The sequence below is a fragment of the Eimeria mitis genome, genomic scaffold (genome assembly GCF_000499745.2).
Source record: "Eimeria mitis Houghton genomic scaffold, Emh_scaff46, whole genome shotgun sequence".
Taxonomy (NCBI): Eukaryota; Apicomplexa; class Conoidasida; order Eucoccidiorida; family Eimeriidae; genus Eimeria; species Eimeria mitis.
The window spans coordinates 20,260-40,315 of NW_024015406.1; the positions used below are offsets into that span (position 1 = coordinate 20,260).

At 50.1% G+C, this 20,056-nt stretch overlaps 3 protein-coding genes across 3 annotated transcripts; 1 reads left to right on the forward strand and 2 right to left on the reverse strand.

Moving 5' to 3' along the window:
* Window positions 1-2,223: 2,223 nt before the first annotated feature.
* On the reverse strand, window positions 2,224-4,454 carry EMH_0046470 (uncharacterized protein; the record flags this gene model as incomplete). Its single annotated transcript, XM_038022740.1, has 5 exons — window positions 2,224-2,316; window positions 2,448-2,554; window positions 3,233-3,302; window positions 3,454-4,194; window positions 4,368-4,454. The coding sequence occupies 5 exons, from the start codon at window positions 4,452-4,454 to the stop codon at window positions 2,224-2,226; spliced, it is 1,098 nt and encodes a 365-aa protein (XP_037878594.1).
* Window positions 4,455-8,265: 3,811 nt separating this feature from the next.
* EMH_0046580 (uncharacterized protein) lies at window positions 8,266-9,960 on the forward strand (the record flags this gene model as incomplete). Its single annotated transcript, XM_038022741.1, has 1 exon — window positions 8,266-9,960. The coding sequence occupies one exon, from the start codon at window positions 8,266-8,268 to the stop codon at window positions 9,958-9,960; it is 1,695 nt and encodes a 564-aa protein (XP_037878595.1).
* A 5,094-nt stretch (window positions 9,961-15,054) lies between these two features.
* On the reverse strand, window positions 15,055-15,615 carry EMH_0046690 (uncharacterized protein; the record flags this gene model as incomplete). Its single annotated transcript, XM_038022742.1, has 2 exons — window positions 15,055-15,360; window positions 15,565-15,615. 2 exons carry the CDS (start codon window positions 15,613-15,615, stop codon window positions 15,055-15,057), a joined length of 357 nt encoding a protein of 118 aa, XP_037878596.1.
* Window positions 15,616-20,056: the final 4,441 nt, after the last annotated feature.

Genomic DNA, 20,056 nt, shown 5'->3' on the forward strand with positions numbered 1-20,056 from the left:
CATGGCCTTTCCGGATGCGTGTAAGTGCGAGTTGTGCCCGTTTGTGGCCTCTGTTTACGGAACCCATTTTGGCGTAAGGGCAACTCGTCCTTTTGCAGATCAGTACGGTCGCCCCGACTTTTTGTTGCCTCGGGTCTCATCGCAGTTGTTCCACAGGAGAGAGCTTACTGACTGCTGGGATGTCTCAACAGTAAGCTACAGGCCCGCGCATAATTACGGAGCTTCGCTGCTCTTCCTGCGCTAGCCTTCATTGCAAGTTGTTGCTCTAATGAATGCGGGAAAAAAGATTCTCGTCTGCTGCATGATTGGTCATGGTAGGGAGCACTAGCATGCAAAGTTTGCTTTCTCCAGCCAGCCCCGTTGAGGACGGCTCTGTCCAGCGACAGATGCGATCACTTCGGAATGAAGACAAGCAACAACACTCACAGAGGCAACTCTGAACAAGATTAATACAACAAAATAGGTATGTATCGGATGCATTTCCACGGAGTGTATGCCTATTTCAGAGGGCCCACCGAACAGGGCCAGCGGACTGGGTCACCTGAGCTCGAACCCTGTGAAGCGATTACTGCAAGAGGAAGATATGTTTGCTGGAATTCTTTCCAACATTGGATATGGTGTTAGTGTCTCTGGTGTATTCACTCTGCGAGTTTCTTTCAGGGTGAGAAAGCGGCAGAAATTGTGCGGCCGTACGGGTTCGTTCAACGTCGCCTGAGTGCAAAGGCTTGGGAACGACCCAACTTCTACTGTCAGTTAGTGACACATGAAGTTCTTTCCGTGTATGTTATAGTATTTGCAAGCTGAGGTGGACAAACTTTCTTCTGCGAAGGCATTACCGAAATCGAGGCGGAGCGTGTGGCGTTCGGCGAGCTCCCGNCGTGTGGCGTTCGGCGAGCTCCCGCCACAGGCATCCGTGGCCACATACTGCGGCACGTAAGAAAACACGCTATTTCTTCTATTGGGGATGATACTCAAGGCTTTCAGTTCGTCTCGTGGACCACCGCCCTTGCTTGTCTCCTTCTACGAACGCTTAAGGCGAGGCCGGGAACAGGGATGGTGCGAAAAGGTATGAACCCAGGCGAATCGACGGAAGGACACGAAAAGGATTACTGCTCTGTCCTTTTTGTTCGAGATAGCAGCTTTGAAAACACATTTGTTGTCGCATCTAAACAGTGTAGTTACCGATACGAGCCCAAGCTGTAGACTGCCGGGGGGTAGAAAAGTTGTGCGTTTCGGTGTATCCCGTGACTGCCGAAATTTGCTCAGCGCACTCGTTCAAATGGCGAATCCTGCAACGATGACACTGTCCATGCTGAATGCTGAGGGCGTGTTGTCTTCCTGTTTTTATTCCCGAGTCATGTGTCCTTTGCGTTAGCTCGGTTCAAACTGTCACTACACTCTATGGCTGCATGTCTCCGAATGATCGTTTATTGTGTAACGAGCGGGAGAAAACTGCTGGCGAAAGTTTTTTACTCTACCAATTAAGCAAGCCCAGGAGTCTTTGCCTTTAGTATTAGAAGTATATGTGCGCCTCAAAACGTTATAGGTTACATCTGCTGTTCGGCTTAGGGTGACTCGAGGTAGAAGCGGCATCTCATTGAGCCACCGCCAAAAAGCATTCGGCTGACCCTGTAACTGTTAGGAACACCTGCCAGCGGGCTTTCAATGAGCACCATGTCCAATGGGGTCAAGCTGAAGCTGCGTTTAACTCATTAGTTTCATGACACAAGCTCTTGACCATTGTTCTGTTCTAAGAACGCTGATATATTATGCCATCATTCGCAACTTTTGGTTAGCTGAGTACAGTGATATGCACTGACGACATTTGGCTGTCTGACACGAGAAACCCGCGGAGATTTGTGGAGACAACTTCACAGTGCGCCTGACCAAAATCCAGAGATTGACGGCAATTTTCATTCGCCAAACTAAAAAAGTCACAGTACTGAGAAGCCAAGGTCGAGCTGAGTCACCCGGCCCCCTACGAGGGTCCCGACTGCCAGTCGACGCCTGTTTCTTGCCAATGTGAACTGCGAGCATACGGTAAACTCAATTGATCGCACACAAAGCTCTTCCCTTCCGGAAGTGCAAATGCGCGATCCCGTATTGAAAGAACACGGGCGGGTGGAAAATGACGAAGGCCAGTGGATAATTGCATTGCTGACCTCCCGATTTCCCAACGACTAAAAATTGATCCAATTACTCCACGAAACTCCACTTTCACAACTAGCTACGCGGGCCGGCTGTTGGCCTCCAACTGCGGCCCGTAAGGCATAGCATTAGCAGCTTCCCGTCAGTTGAATCCAACCAGCGGCGGGCCTGAAATTGAACGCAGTCGCATGGAAACAATGCAGTTAGAACGAACACATGAAGGGCATACAGACTCTGGAAGGAGAGAGGCAATCTATACGCCACATAGAGGATAACGCTTGCTAAGACTGCGGATGTACCTGGGGAAACAGCTGCCCATGCTCGTCCATCAGGGCCCTCGAAGCGTGCTGGCGCGACATCTGGTACTCATGCTGCACCAATGCAACTTTGCGACGGTATTCCCGCACTGCAAGAGTCGCTAAAGTGCGTTGTTGGTCATCAATAAGCTGCCTCAACGTGCGCTGAGGGCGCGCTACACACGGGCTTGAAATACGTTGGCCACTGCTAATTCTGGTGCACTGCGCACGACGTGCGCAGGCACATGAATGGCCGTGTTTGGTGCAGTGAATGCTGTTAAGGCTGTTTGGATCCAAGCCACAGTTGTTGCAACCACCTCTTGGCATGTCTGGTGCTGCAGCTGTGCCTCTTCCTGCGCGAGGTCGCCGTGGCGTTGCAGAGCGGGAGGAACAATGCCTCATCACAAGTGTCAATGGTCGGCAGATGGCGAAGCAAGCAGCGACCGAGAATCGAAGGAGCAGAGCTACCAGAGAAACGGTTTGCTGCTCCTCACGCGCCGCAGATGCTTCTTTAGAGGATGAGCAGTTCACCTGCCAGCATCCGGTTGTGCTTTCGGTTTCACGGTGTGCCTCGTTCGCTCTTCCGCATTGCTTCGCACTATTGCCTCGAAACGCCGGAATGGCTGTTGATTCCCCTAAATCTACGGCTGTTGCTGTGGCAGCAAAGAGCTGCAAAAGTCTGCGCCATCGAGAAGGCCTTGGGGCAGCACAGAGGGGGGCTGCTTCGTTTATAATATGCGCAAGCTGTTCCAGTGGAGACGATCCAGAAACCTGAACGCCTGTGGTACCAGACAGCGATGCTGCAGAGCGAGAAAACTCCCCCAAGATAAGAAGCCGGCCGCCCAAACCTTCAACAACCTGAGGAAGAAGTTAAGAGACCAAACACACATAACGGCGCTATGCGTTAGCCTGCGTGATGCAGGAAAAGGGGGGAAACATGCTGATACGCAAACTGTAGACAATTTCCGTGTATCCAAAATACCCGGTTTCTGCTGTTGATCAGACTCACCAAGACAAGCTGAGTGTCCTCTCCACATGGGATGCGCTGGCACAGAGCTCTCTGAAACGCCACGGAAGCGCAGACATGCAGGTGCACACCAATGTACGTTATGGATGTAGGCACACCTGTAAATGCTTTGCCCAATACAGTGACCTGCGCTGGTAAAGTGCGGTAGTCCTGAAGGTGAAGCATAATGGAACTTACGTGAGTACTGTCGATAGAAAAGACCTCGGATGGCTCAGCCTTTTGCAAGACGTTGAAGTCAACGGACTCATGACCGCTGTTGCTGAGGGGCCCCTGGGGGGCCTTAAATGTGACAAGAAGCAACTGAGGGCAGTGCCTTTTCTTTTGCTTTAATCCGGCGAATTCAGTCTGTTCGCCCTGTGCTTGAGGAATTTCTTCCGCAACCGACGCGGTCGGCTTGCTCGTGCTGTTGTTCCTCGTTATCGGTTGTCGCCCTTCCTCCTGTTCAGGCGTAGGTGCAACTGAAAGAAGCATGACGTAACGATAGCGAGGCACTTTGAGCCATTTGCTGGTCTTTGTGAGCCAATCAGCAAAGAGGCACTGAATAACACATCCCTCACTCCTCAGCGGGAGTGGCTCGGCCGCTGCTCCCCGAGTTTCGAGCGGTAAAAGCGATCGCCGGCAGAAGGGGCCGACGACGGGCCCCATAAGGAGCACCTGCAACACTGCTGCATGAAGGTGCTCTGGCAAAGCGGCAGCCGACCTGAAACCTAGCAGCTCGAGCACCTGAAGTCACAAGATACGCAAAGACTGTTCTCATTATTCCAAGGCAAAATGCGTTCACACATTTCCAAAGCCCTCACATAGCCAGAAGTGCAGTTCATGTTCCATCTCCAAAGTGCCGGTTTGGCAAGTGACGCAGTGAAAGCTTACACAATGTACGGCAGATAACGGCTTACCATTTTGGCCTTCCGATTAACACGATGCAATCCCGAGAACAGCTCCTGGATCACCTGGTTTCTGTCTTCAACTACTCCCGTCTCCATACCTGCTTCTTCTGCTCATGAAATCAGAGGAGTTGAGAGGTTCATGTCTTCTTTCGGTGGGAGTTCCTGAGTCATCGACAGAAGACGCTCAATATCCCGTCCATTCCTTGCCGCTTAATACAGAACCCTCAATGTGACTTCGAAATTTGAGGCAACATATCGCTCTTTGACGCGACCATGGAGGAGAAGGCTGGACACTGCTTAAAACGGGTTGTCTGATGGGTCCACGGTTCAGAACACTTTAAGCGTTTCCCGTAGAGGAACAGCTGATGAATATGCCAAAAATAAGGATTAATGGTTATCCTCTTCACGCAACTAGGAGCACGGTGAGGGTGAATAGGCTATCGGTGATTGCACGCCCTTCGGTACAGCAAACGGATGGCACTATAACGTGCTCGGTGCAGAAGTAAAAGAGCCAACTATACGCATATAGTGGAAGAAAATATGCAGATTATATGCTGTTTCAGGAGTATGTAGGAAGGTTAGGCTTAACCCCCCAAAGGGCAAGGCACAGAGCAATGCTGGGGCTGCAGGGGTCGGTGTAGTGAACAGCGGACTGTGCTGTTACTACGTATATATCATGGATCAACCTAACTGGATGGAAACTCTACATCTATACACCAAACACAGCCTATCTATATTATTGTGATCTAAATATTCGTGTGATTTTCCTTAAAACATATTCGAGCCCAATAGTCTTGAAAAGGAAATCCGAGAATCATAAATCTCTCGCTGACTGTGAAGTCAGTGTCTCAAGCGCAGCATCAGTCTCCCACCAGGCCTAAGCTGGTGTGGCTGCCGACCATTCTTGATTTGGTTATCTTAAATTTCTACCTAAAGTATCACCATTTATCTCTATTAGTATTGAAACATCTAACGAGGTCTCTGAAGGTTTCACTTGAGCTCCACTGTAGTGCCTGTGCATTACAGTTGGTGTGTTAACGCGCAGCGCTCCGCTGAGCAAACAGGAAGGTCCTCTATGCTCACGGGTGAAATGTTTTAATTCAACACGCGTTAAAACGCTGTATTAAGTTAAGTGCATCGTTTTAGGGGCATATTCTCATGTGTGTGCGAGAACTACGCAGGGTGCCCAGAAGGCCCAGCTCTACCCTGCATCCTGCATCCCGTCTTCCTAGGGGGCTACCAGCGAATCGATCGAACAGAAACCCCGACCTTGTCTCTGGTCATAGGCCTTGAAAACCAACAAACCGAGTTGTCCTGAGAGTCTAAGCTCAACTAAAATTGTAAATTTTGGCAGGCGTGAACGCTTGTTACGGAAGACCTCCCCCTTTTAACGACTAGTATGGCGCTTGCTCTCTGGCCTTCATCAAGGACAGAAGCGATCTGCAATGTAGGTAAAGGATTTAAAGTAAGAGTTTCCCAAAAGCAATTGGCCTTCTTCCCCTGTTATCCGGCCTCCTGGGTGTTGAGCTCAGGGCCGAGGTGTTGCGGGAGGAGACTGCCTGAAATGGTGTTGCAACGCGCCTCGCTGGGGTTGGGGATACAGGCCATTTTCACGGAAGCCCCATAGAGGCTTCCTTTACTGCATGTTTTACCTCTGAATGCACTTATGGAAAGTTTGTATTTGCTTTACACGCAACCTACCAAGGCCAAGTGGAGGCTTCTGCGCTAAGCGCAGGCAGACCATGCTACAACTAGCAATTCAAGCAATTGGTGCAGAGTCGCACCAACTGCAAATGGCCCACCCTGCTCCTTCTTTCCGCTTCCCTGTGGGTCTTAAACTTCTTTCTGAAATATCTGAAGATAAAATTTTCAAGTCCGTTGGAGCTTCTCAGCAGAGTCGCTTCAGAGTATGCTGCGCCAAGCAACCAAAAGTGGCACCAATAAAAGGAAAAATACCAGTCAGTGGAGCCTTCTTGCAATAACTGGTGATTATCCTACTATTAAAACCGTGATTGTCTGATACAGCCGCGGTTTTAAGGAAACGGAGGTCCTTCCTTTCGGCCGACGACCCTGGTGGGCTCCAGCAAAGTCTAAATGATCAGGATGAAGATACAACAAAATACACATGCCTCCACCCCTCCTTTGAGACGTTCTGGGAACAGATGAACACTGGTACGGACAGAAGGCTCCCTCTTGTGTTGCAACGAGGAGTGTTGCAACTCCTGCTCTGCTGCTCTGAGGCAATATGCAAGCATTCAACCCCATATGCAAACATAGCCAAGCATCCTCTTGACGCATGCGCGCCAACACTCCAGAGAACTGTTGAGCACTTACCTGGGTCTCAGTAACCAACGCGTGCGCAAGTAGAAATGCGCGTAATGCACCGCGGCGTGACTGAAACTGTCTATATTTCTGCATGCGTGCAGGTTGGCCATTGAGGGCCAAGTAAGTGTTTAATAGTTGGGAGCCAAGTAAGCGTTTAGTAGTTGTCCACTATATTCGTGCGTGCAGCGAAGAAGGATTCACTTTTTCTTGTACGTTGCGTTGCCCTGCAGCAGGAGCTGCAGCAAGGTGTCCGCCAACTTACGACCGGCCGCTTCCTCTCCGCAGCAGCAACAGACCCTTGAGCCGCTGTACCCAGGATACGCGGAGACTCGAAGGGAGGATATTTGGGCGGCGAAACGCCTATACTGAATCTTTTACTTTAAAGTGACAGTCTTCCCCCTCGATCGAGAATCATCGATACACACACCTAATTTAAAGCGGCCCCACATGCAGGCAGAGCCCCCGCTTGTTGTGTACAATGTACAATGTAAGATTTTTGTTTAGTACCTATCTGGCCCTCAGAAGTCAGCCTACAGGCAAGTAGAAATACACGTACCGTCGTCTGTTCTGCACGGTTTACCTCTAATTTGTTAACAGGCCATGCTACGCCGTCTGCGGGGCGACGCCACATGTAAACATGCGCAAGCCCCCTTTGATTCGCTCATTAACAGTGTAGAGATTTTAAATTCCTGAGCCTTTAGCAGCGAGCCTGCATCAAGTAGAGTGCACCAACCGACTGCAGAAGTCGCAGCGCCTGGCCTACGCCACGCCGTGTCGTTTGGTACAGTGGGGAGGGGTGAAGACTCAGCCAACGAAAATATTATTTAAATAAAGCAAAAATATTGATTTTAAACGTGGCAAATAACGATATCTCTGTCTCCCAGTGAGAAAGGCCTCGAGACGTCCTCTGACTTACGCCACCAATGAGGGGCGTGATCGTCCCACGGCCACATCGCTCCACTGCTTGACCGTCTGAAGAAGCGATTACCGCGGCTGCTCACGCTCATTCAAATGTATTTGCGGTTTTGTTGCTTGTGAACTTTCACATTAATATACCCGCTGGAAATGGAAAGTGTATGCCACTGGGGCACAAGCTTGCTCTAGACGCTTGTTGCCAGGCACAACATGGACTCAACGGCGGCGGGTGCCATGTGCCTAGCGTAAGCTACTTTATTGAGTTCCTTGGCTTCCTGTGTTTATTCTGTAGCATGGGAAGGAAAGGGACTCTATCGAATAACTCATCCCCGCACAAAACTAGACCTCCATTTCAACGCAGTGCTGCCTTTCCTTGACTTGACCACAGCCTGAATTCTGTTACACCACCGCCCGATCTGATCCAGCAGAAACGCAGAATATTGTGAAAAAGTAAGCGCGGGAATTTTCTAGATGTACTAAGTCGCTTTACTCCCTGTGAAACCACCGTGCTGCAGGTATTAACTGGGCAGCGTGCTGGCTCAATGCGGAAGTGCGTTCCGCATCGGGACAACAAACGGCCCAGTACGGCAAACCCGCAAAAATCGGGAAAGCGGGAACGCCGGAGAATCGATTTACTTCCTCGTTATTCCACGACTTGTATGGTTCAATGGACGCCGTATTCCCCGTTGAAGCAGCACTCTCGGACGATCCTCGATTTGGGCTAGGGACTGGACTACGACAACGACCGCCCCGCCACACGCGCTCCACCGCTGTTTTGATATTGGCGTCGACAGTTGCAGTTGCGGTGATTGTTGCTTGGCTTCCATTCTGCAGGGCCCCTCGAAGCACGGAAAAGTCACCGCGCCTGGTTCAACGGCAATTGTCGGACAGTGGAGAACAGGACGAGCTTGACAGGATTTTAGATGATTGTTTGGCGTTAAGGGAGGAGCTTGGACTAGAAGAAAATGTTTCTCACCCTTATGATTCGCCAGAAACTAAGAAGGCTAGGTTATTCCTCATGTTGCAAGAGTCCGCAACAGCATTTGAACACGCGACAGCGGGCTCTTCACAGGCGTTGCAGGCGTGGGCACGCGGCCTCTCCAATGAATGGCTTGCCAGTGGTCCAATTCAGCAAGCGGAAGGGCTCCCATATACACCGTTACTCCGTGAAGATACGCAAATCTCTGAATGGACGACAGACTTGCATTATGTTCCTTCAAAAAGGATGAAAGTAGCCGCAGACGACTCATCTGACTACTCCCAAATATCGGCATCACAGGCGGGTGTGAGCTTCATGGCACCCTTTTCTAGGGATACATCAGGCGATTCAAAGAAAGGTTTAAGTCCTGATTCGTGGTTATCGGAGAGTCCAGAACAAACTTCCCCCCAAGAATTCGAACAGAGACCCCGTCATATCCTAGAAGGCATGAAGCTAGCACGTTTTGCAACAGGTACCTCTGCAAGTGGTGTTTCAGTGTTTCCAAGGACATCCACAATCTCTGGTCAGGGTGCAGGTAGCTCTGCAAGCGACGGCTCATTCGTTGGTATCTGGCAGGGTGAGGCCGAACATGCAGATCAAGAACTGCTGCAAGCAGTCGCGCTGCTAACAGGGAACGTGAAGCAGAGAGAGCCTCAGGGATATGCTGTTGATGAACCACAGCCTTCAGTATCTGTCGATGCCCTGTTGGCGCGCAAGCCAGCCGCAAAGCGACGGAGGAGTGAAGAAATTGAACGCCTTCATCCTTTCGTTCGGCTTCCACAGGAGCTTCCCAAGGAGATAACGAAGACGTTCGATGGGGTTGGCGCATTGTCAAGCAAAGTACATCCATTGTCTCCAATGCAGAATTACGTTTCGATGCGCCGGTTATTTGCCAAGAGTTCGCTAACTGCCGACGATGTAGAGCAACTTATGCATGATTGTAAAGACTTGATTGCCTATGCTTGCCGGTACCTATCCGGCCCCATTAATAGAACTAATGCGTATTATCTTGCTAGAAGGCTGGCGGCCGTGTTCATGGTATTTGACTACTTGGTATCTACGATCGAGCTCTTACCAGATAAAATGAACGCATGGAGCTGGTGGTCGCAATTCGCGGAACGCTTTCCGACACATCGTTGGATTGGAGACAGGGACCCCGTCCACTCTACTACCAAAGAACTAAGTACGTTTGCGGATCGTTTGCGCGATGCATTGGCTATATACAGGACGGGAGTGCGTCCACCAAGTCCAGTTATAATTGAATTAAAGCGAAAGATCCTGACCACCTTGAGAAGGCACTGCATTTTCGACAACCCTCTGTGGGTGGAGTGGATAAATGATGACATTGTATTTAGCCAAATGAATGACCTATCAAACGAGTAAATCTGATGATTGATTAGACAATCTGCTCGCCTTTGAGCACCCGCGATGCCTGCTTTCCCGGTACTGGAACAGCACAATTTTCCTCATCACTTGTGTTGTCTGCGGTCACGGCTCCGCAACTTTGGACGAGTAGCCATCTTTTCATGGGGGAACGCCACTGTCGCCAAAAAGGTGAGGGCGATCGAGTATACACATACATCGCTCGATGCTCTGTACATTGTTGCTCTTCAAGTCAGTGAAACTCAGAATAGCGGCGGAATTACCAGTTAGTACTAGTGAAATTATATATAGCGCATACATTCATTGCATGACTGCAACGAACGTTGTGCCTAGATTCCAGCACATTGTTCCTAGAAAGTGTAGCGAGAGATCCGGTGACCTGACTATCCAGGAAGCATTGTAGTAGCAGTTAGTGAGACGTTTGGTAACACGCAGGTGGCAATTACTGCTGCGGCAGCTGCCAAGCAGTTCCTATCACTTGTACACCCGACACAGTTTCGTCTAATCGTTGCCACCTTTGGCAGCTTCCACTTCAAGGTTACTGACGAAGGCTCAATAGCAGCTCATCTAGCTTGTTATTTAACTGGGATCGTGCTGTATGCTCATTCTGCAGAGTCGAAGGTGACGTCTGCTGCGCAAAGTGCTACCCATGCCATCGAGGGGTTCTTCTTGCAGTCCAAGCCACCCAGTAGGATTACTGATTCGGGGCACGATTCGTGGGATGGGTACAAGAAACTGTATCGCTACCTGCCATCACTGCCATCACTGCATAGCCGAGTATACTGGCTCCTAGAATCATCTATAGTTAAGTGAGGCGGTCGAGAGAAAAAGCAAATCAATCATGCGTATTATACGTGCAAGAGCTCAGGACATTAGGCATGCAGGCAGCCACTGTTGTGACTGCTGTTCGCTCCTGGGACCACTTTACGTGTGCGAAGTGTGCCTGTGAACCCCAGAACTGGGCATAGGGAAGGATGGATCTACCAAAGACGCCAGGAACAAAATTCGGTATTTCCTTTATTCACACAAACCATAAACAGGCTGGGTTGCCCTTTGGTTGGCGGTTTGCAACATTGACATCACGATCAACTGACGATCAAGTCTCGGTTCAATATTGAAGAAAAGTAGAAGGATAGGGCATCTGTTCATACTGCTGCGGTGCGCCAAGACTGCAGCGCAGACCACACTGAGTCGCATTTCACCTCAGTATACAGCATTCCTGGAACCCCCTACCAGCGCAAGGCAGCAATTATCCTGCTAGGCATGCCAAAGCATAAAACGGATATAGAAATGCAGCAAGGGAGCATTACGGGATGCAATGCATGCAATAAAGGAAAAAAATTCCCCAAATAGCTTGACGTTGGCAGTCTAGTCAACAGCGCAGGTGGGGCTCTAAAAACAAATACCCACGAATCTTGTGCTATACACATCTCAGCGAATCAGCGGCTTTCGCCTCCGCGGGCGATCGTGCGCACGACAACTCCCCGTTGCAAATGATGGCGCTAGCATCAATCACCAACTTCCAACTGCAGAAGATTCCAGAATATACGAGGACCTGGCCGGCAGCGAATATAGAGATATCAAGAGAACGTCGAAGCGTGGCCAGTGCTGGCCAGCGTAGTGGCTGCTGGCTTTTGCTGTTGCCGGTGCTGCTATTGCTGGAGATGTTGTAGCAACATCTGCTGTTAGTGTTATCGCTGAGAAGCACATTGCTTACTTTTATGTTGGGGTTATGCTGTCGGCACGTTGCATGATCCTTATGCCCCTCTGAGCCTGCGAACCCTCAGAGACTGCTGGCGCTGCCGCTACTGCTGCGATGGCGAGTCTTGTTCTGCCTGCCGCTGACGGTTAGGGTTACTCATGCAGTATAGTCGGTGCCAAAATAGTCTTCAATACAGATGCAGGATAAGTATTCGCTTCATCTGAGATAGAGCTGGGAACTACCGAGGCATAGCCACTGCATATTTTGGGCAACTACGTTTGATTCTACGGCAAACAAAGGATTCCAAGTACACGACGGCGATGTAAAGTATAGGGCTTTTAATGCTATATTGGTGGTTACCCTCGTAACAAAAAGGAAAAGAAGTATCAAATGACTGCTAAGCCAACCTTGTTGTTCGTTCTTCTCGTAACAAGATTGGCTTAGTTGCCATTTGAGCATTCGTTCGGCTTTAGCGCCACTGAGCGCGACACAGGGGAGCGCATGTCTACTGACTTGTTTGAATTGCCGTAACGACGCAAGTAGAGCTTGAAAGCTCAAGTACAGAGTATACAGATGGAATTTTGCTTTTTGTTGCGCACGCCATAGTTTGTTTCTGAATTCAGCCAGTCCTGGGGTCGTTCGCCGACGTGGAATATTTGTTCGAGTTTGAGTTCCTCTCGCACATGGTAAGCATCTATTCGATTGCTACTTTCCTGCAATGTTTATCATTTTGACCAGCTCTCGAACAACGTCTACCCTTTGGGCTTACCGTTCGTGGTAACCTGCGGTAGACTCGTGTTTGCAACCTTTCGCTAGGCCCGATTTCTAGTTTTAAGAACGGGAAATTTTGTATATCTGCTTCAACAGTTCATCTTTATTAATGTAAGCAGCCAATCGATTCACTAGATTCCTCTCTTGGGTTAGTTCTACCCCCACCTTCTCCCAACGCAGACGGTGACCCGCCCGCGTGAGTCACGACGTAAGGGTTTCACGTTCGTATCATTAAATAATAGTTCATCTCCTGTTAGCAAATTGTGGCGGAACCCTCAATCTTATCCCACACATGTATTCATTCTGTTTGCGGTGTCGAACACCACGCGTCGACGGGCTACGGGAACCATACAGGATCCGTGAGAACAAAAACGCCAGACAATGTTAGCTGTTTCTATTGTTGAAGAAACGATTGCTGTAATTTTATGTAGAGAAACTCGATGTGAGCAGCTCTGGCTGCGGAAAGGCAAGGCTGAGAAGTTGCAGTGGGCTCGTACGCCCTGGGGTTCAGCAAGGTTCCTCTAGTCTTTTTTGGAAACAACACTGTTTAGACCCCGAACCACAAGTCTGAAAATACCTTTTCTCGTCCTTTTTGTTCCAGTTTTTGTATAAATAGAAACTAGAATATTCAAGGAGGATATCGTCTGCAGTCAGTTGATACGGTCGGCAGTGGTCATGCAGCTTGCTACGATGCGATATGAACGAATGGAATCAAGAGCTCACCTCTGAATGGGTACGGGAAGAGTTAAATAAAAATAGAGGTACTAAAATATGAAAAACCAAGTTCTGGGTTGGTGGTGGCCTCTTAACGGCTGGACACGCAGAGGTTGTAACTGTAATGCCGAAGATGCGGGACCATCAACGTTCGTTAAGCCCGTGGGAGACGAAGTTTGCTAGGAGAGGTGCGAAATTTGTCATGTGCACCTGGACATATCCTGTGCCAGCGAAAAGGTTACTCAGAGAGCTATCCATTGCGCTGAGTGTAAAGTCCGCCGCGGGCGAGAAAGAAAGCAGTCCGACGCGCCGAGAAAAAGTGGGGGAGGGATGTGGGAGAGAGAAGAGCACACGGGAAGAGCCCAAAATTGAAATACCCTGGGGTTCATCAGGCTACCTCCAGGTTTACTGGAAGGATAGGGAGTGAGAACGTACTCCCTGACCAGGCAAGAATTTACCATGTTCTACAGGAACGGTACTGTCTAACTATGGGACCTCGAAGAGTCAAAAAGGGTTTCGCCAAAGAGCCATTAACACGGCCGGACAGTGTCATATAGCGTGTTACAATGCGTAACGAACGACTGGAGGCACGAGTTCCATTAAAGTTCTGGTTCGCTGATGGGACTATGCGTGCCAGGATGCTCCTGGGTGAAGTCCCCCGTCACCGGTATGCCAGCTTCTCTGCTTGTAACCTGCCCCTCCTTCGCGGTTCCTTCCCGTTGATGGGTGCTGTGCGATAATCTGTCCTGAGGCACTGCTGCTAAACTGTTTGACATGCAACGAGTATACTCTATATGTAATATGCTATCCATAATCTGCATCTTCTCTCTAAAAAATCTAATTCAACTACATCGTACTGCCTGAGCACTACAGGATTACCAACAGGCTGCTTAGACTTGGAAGGTGGTTTGCTGTATTTTAGTCTAGCTGCCGTTATTTAGAGGGCTTGATTGAAAATCTTCAAAAGCTTACCCTTTATGGCTGTAATGGAGTTGTTCCAGGCAGCCTGGAGGCGCTGGCTAAAGGGACTGAACCAGGCCAATTGGTGATGAGGCCGAGTGTAATGCGTGTGCACTACAATGCGTCTGTTCCTCTAGCTCCCCTAGAAGGACGCGTATAATTAGTGGCTGGTGACTATATATATATATATATATATATATATATATATATATATATATATATATATATATATATATATCCATTGATTTTTGCATTATATGTTCGCAAGCAGACGGTAAACCGTTAGAGTGTTTCCCCACTCAGCAAGAACCGACAGGCGTACCTGTCAGGAGGCAGCGGGCGTCGTACCGCCGTAGTTGCGGGCGGGGTCTGGTGACCACTTCCGGGGTGTCTCCGCCGTGACCTTCGGGTCCTGCGGTCCAGAGCCCCAGAACATTGTTTCAAATCGATTTTCTATAAACATTGAACATCAAACTACTCAGATGTTTTCTAATTTAATTCGTAGCGGAAGTCCCTTCTGTTTATCTAGTTGCCTAGCTGCCCAACTTCATAGCAATTTCCGGGAGTGTGGTCACGGGTGCGATGCTCATAACGCTTGCTCTCTGGCCTTGATCAAGGACCGAAGCGAATTGCAATGTAGGTAAAGAAGTAGATGAACAATTTTCCCAAAGGCAGCTGATGTCCTTCCCTTGTCGTCCTGCCTCCTGGGCGTTGAGCTCAGGGCCTGGGTGTTGCGGGGAGGAGGCTGCTTGAAATGGGATAGCCGCGCACCTCGCTGCGGTTTGTTATACAAGCCAACTTCACGCGTGCAGACAAGGAGGCTTCAGCAAAGCTTTCTTTACGGCATGCTTTACCCCTGAATACAGTTGTCGAACGTTTGTACTTGCTTCACATCAAACCTACCAAGGCCAAGTGAAGGCTACTATGCTAACTGCAGGCAGACCATGCTACATCTGCCCCTCCATCGACAGAAACTGCACGTCTTGTGTGTCGATGTCCATCTGGAATGTGCTAGTTCTGCTCTCTGTCTCCTGCTGCTCGTGCCGCCCGTCCTGTTGCGGGTGCTGCTCGCCGTGCAGTGCAACTCTGCACGCGGCATTCACTGCGGCATCCACTGGAGCTGCTGTGTGGCGAAAAGGGCATCGTGCTCCTCTGCTGCTGCATGTGTTTTGCTGCTGCTTAATCGGCTGCTCCTGGTGCTGCCGCTGCTGCTGCGTGTGCTTGCTACCCTTCGCGTAAACACCGGCTGTTGCCTGCAGGAACCAACAAATAGATAAGAGACCGAGAAGGCCCAATCGGCCGACTGTCGGGGGACTCCCCCAGCTGGTGTTGCTGCGGAAGCGCGAGCGACAGTCACCACGCAGCTTTCGCGTTGCCTACACTGGTGAAGGCGGAATCATGGGAAATAAAACATACTTGAAAACACGGAAAGAAAGGGAGAGCCGCAGATCCCCCACGGGTGCTGGGGACGGGGGCCGGGGGGTGAGATCAAGGCAGCGGAAGGGCATGTCACTGAGGAGGCAGGGAAGACAACAGCGGGGACCGTCCTATTGGCGCACTTACCGTTAGTAATGGTAGTGCTAGTAGTAGTAGTAGTAGTATAGACAGGGCAAAGGAAGGACGCTGGCAGGGCTGTTGCTACCGCCGCAGCCCGGTAGCCGGTGCTCTGGCAAGCCCGCCCAGCTTTGGCTGGGCAGGCACAGAGCAGGCCACTGCCGGAGAGACGGAGGCAAGATAATATAACGGAAGCAGATCAGCTAAGGCCTCTGGGTGAGGGGAAGTTGCTGGCGTGCCCGTGGTGCTATCCCACTCACCCGCACGCACACACACACACACACACACACACACACACACACACACACACACACACACACACACACACACACGCACACGCATACACATGTACACATACAAACGCGACCTGTTAGGGGCTTCCACGACGCTTAGCATGTTGCCGAGCGTCTGCTTGAGCAAGCCGTTGTAGTCTAACAAAAAAAATAGGGACCGATCTGAATCTCTGGGCTATCAGCTTCGCAGGGGAAGGTGGAAGGCGCCTGGGAAGCCTCAAGGAAGGGTTTCCAGCCCCAAATGGGGATCCATAGAGAGACTCGTGGCCATCATGTGTAGCCTGTTGTAGCCTGAAGAGACCAAAGCTGTAGATGAATAAATAGCCCATAGAACGCTTGTAGTCAAAACATAAGAGCCTTCCAGCGTTTGTCGTGCCTAGACGGCTGCTCACAGAAGCCCAAGTATCCATTATCATGTGGCGTCGAGTCCGCCGACGCCAACGATGTCTGCAGGGTGGCCCAGCAGAGCCAGGAAATGTTCGGGTGGGATCGGTTTCCTTAAACGATCTTCCGAAACCCACTCAGGTTCACGGATTCCCGGCTATTTCACATAGTATCCGCGTTTCCTATGACATCCTCCATGGTAACCCATACCTCTAGAATCCCTGTAGCCTCCATGCTCGGCTTCTCGTGATGACTTTGCTGCTGTTTCCTCACTAGAATGCGAGAGAACAGCGGGGATTCCCGAAAGGATTTTAAGAAGTCGACGTTAACAATATGATGACGCCTCCACGTTAAGGGTAAGTCAATGATGTAGGCCAATGTACTGACCCAACAGCGGACAGCAAATGGCCCAACCCATCGTCTTGCGAAATTTTAGGGTTGCTCACCCTTCTGCTCTCTACGGAGGGTGTGCGAATCCACTAGAATCAAGTCACCCGGGTTGAATGTAATTGTTGAACGTCTCGTTTTGGTTTAGCGTTCCTGTGCCTTTCTCTTGCATCCCCGCGCTGCTGCGAGCGGTGTGCGGATGTCAGATGACGCGGTCATTCGGGACTGGCTTCGAACACAAAGATCCAGCGTCGGTTCAGCTAGTAGAGTTTCTGTAGAGTCCAGGGACGCTGGGGGACAATGTGTTGACAAGTGCACTGTAGTATTATAAACCCATTTTGGATAAGCAAGAAAATCAATCCCATTAGATGTTCTGTTGGGTGTACAGTCGCAAATACTGCACCAGATTGCAGTTAGTTCGTTCGGTCTGAGCATCTGCCTCCGGATGCTTGGCGGTGGTCATGTTGTGGTCAATGTTGAGCCGTTGCGTTAGGCTCCACCAGAAGCCGATAACGGACTTTCGATCCTTCTCCGTAACGATGCTTTTTGGGAAGCCATCGAGCTTCCACACCTGACTAATGAATAGCTGAACAACACCCTCCGCTGTGGGCGTGCTTGAACACGGAATAAAATGATTATATTTGCCGAGCCGGTCCACAACGATATAGATATTACCATGGCCTCTGGCACGTGGTAGGCCCACTCTGAAATACATTGAAATGTCCGCCCAGATCCTTTCTGGAATTGGAGAGCTTTGCAGAATTCCCGGGCTGAGGGTGCTCAGCGGTTCTTGCTGCGGGCAGTCCGGAAAAGAGAGGACGAACTCCTCGACTGAGGGGCGCAGTCTAGGCCACCAAAAGGACCTGGCAAAACGCACCACTGTTGTGCTGACCCTACCATGTCCCGCTAGCGCATGACCATGCATTTTCCGGAAAGTTTCAGTGCGAAGCGAGGCTGGCACGTACACTTTGTGAAGTTCACCCTTGCTTTGGCACCACAGGAGGTCGCTATCGATGCTGTACTACTTGACCCGTCTCTCATTGTTGAGCTTAGCTAGGACCGCAGCCGGGTGAGTATCTAAGGAATAAGAAGAACGCAATTCGGATATAAAACGGGAATCATCACAGACATGTGCAGTCCCGGAACATTGTGCCTGACCCTTAGGGTGTCTGAAGAGTGCGTTAGCGACCAAGCTGGTGATAGATAACCTTGGTATACATGAAACTGAAGTCGTACTGCGTGCGTCGGGAGAGCCGCCGAAGAACTCTTTCGTTATCATACTCTTGAAAACTTTCTGTCAGGTGGGATACGGATTGATCATCAGTTTGGGCAGGAAATGACCTTCCGTATAAGTAATCTCGACACTTTTTTACACCCCAGCAGACCACGTAGAGCTCTTCCCGTACTGGATACTTTTGGTCCCTCTCTCTGAAACGATGTGGGTACCAAGACTGCTGAGAGCATAACTTCGACTGCACTGTCGCTGACATTGGTCGTGAAGAAAAAGGGTTTATCAAAATCAGGAAGCGCATGTACTGGGGATGATGACAGGTGCCCGATGTGGCGTAGAGCAACTTCATCATCATTCTCCGTTCAAATGAACTGTTTGTCCTTCTCAGGAAGACCAGTTAGAAGGCCAGCAATGCGAGCGAATCAAGGAATGGAATGGCGGTAGTATGAGACGAGCCCGAGGAACTTCTGAACGTCCGTCCGCCTGTACAGCGGTAGCGGCCACCTCTTAATCGCCTGGACCTTAGCTGGATCTGGTTCAACCCCTGCCGCAGAGATACGAAGAGCTAAGGAGCTGATTATTTTGAATGATTATTTTGAATGGAAACGAACACATCCGCGCTTTCACGAACTACTGCTTCTCATGTAGTAGTTGTAGGGTCCGCCGGAGGTGCTAGGTGCTCCTGCGCATTTCGGAGGAACATTAGCAAAGCATCCATGTATATTATAACCCACCCCCCAGCGGTTGGCCCCAAGAAGTCGTGGTTGACCTGCCCCTGCAGGTCGGCAGGTCAATCGGCATGCTGCAACACCTTTTGTACCAAGTCATAGGTCGGCCTCTCGTATAGTCATAGCAATACGTCCCTTTGTAAACAGTATCTAATAGACTCATCAAAGTATTTACTCAGTAAACAGCAGTATGCACTCACGTACATCTCAATTGTTCATTCAACGCTCACTCGTGCACAACGACCACGGCAATGTTGCCGTTATTGACAAGTATTTTGACTCCTTTGCAGCTCGGAGCTGTGCTTGGATAACATCGTGGGCTATCGTTACACTCAGCAGTGCGGCATAGCTCACTGGGGCAGGGACAAAAACGAACCTCACCCACACAACAGGACAGCCTGGCACGTAGCAGTAGTCCCCGAATAAGTTTGGGGAGTCTCGTTACATAGCTAGGTCCTGCAACACGAAACGGCCCGTCTCTTCACAGGGACTTGTTCCACCGCTCCCCAAAATCCTGGTCTAGCATGGGCATGATCTGCCCGCCGTTAGCAAAGGAGCCTTCACTTGGCCTTCGTAGATGGCATGTAAGCAAACACAGACGTTCTATAAGTACATTCAGATTTAAAGCATGCAGCAAAGGAAGCTTCGTTGAAGCTTGCTTGTCTGCATGCGTGAAGCTGGCTTGTATTGCCAGCCGCAGCGAGGTGCGCTGCTATCCCATTACAGGTAGCCTCTTCCCCGCAACACCCAGGCCCTGAGCTGAATGCCCAGTAGGCCGGATAACAGGGGAAGGATGTCTGCTGTTTTGCGGGAAGTCTTGCTGTAAGTCTTTACCTACACTGCAGCTCGTTTCTGTCCTTGATCAAGGCCAGAGAGCAAGCGTTATTTATACCTGGGTACCGGAATAGGGGTCTGGTGCTTCTGTAAAATTCTTATACAGAGTGTTCCGACCCTATTGTTGCTCAAAAATGTCCTTCGGTAAGATCAGAGACGCCGTGCAAACCAACAAAGCGACCTGCGAAACGTTCTAGCCCCTGCGCAATGCGCGGCTCAGTGTTGAGGCCACAAGAGGTGACAAACGCGCAATGGAAGGACAGTTCCGTCGAGTACAGTAATACTAATGGTTTAGAGACTCTAAAAGCACTTGATACGGCGCGCGAAACGGATCTGATATCTAAAGCTACGCCGCTGAAGTACTACCTGCCTGGTTGTTTATTGGCGGAGTCTGTTAATGTGCTTTGCCTGTGGAAGGCAGTACATGAGGATCGGTGGAGCTGATACGCTTGTACTTCATGCTGGATCAATTAAAACATGTAAGCAGTGGGCTTTATTACGCTGATGCTAGGCTGCTGCGTCGGGCCATTTCATCGCC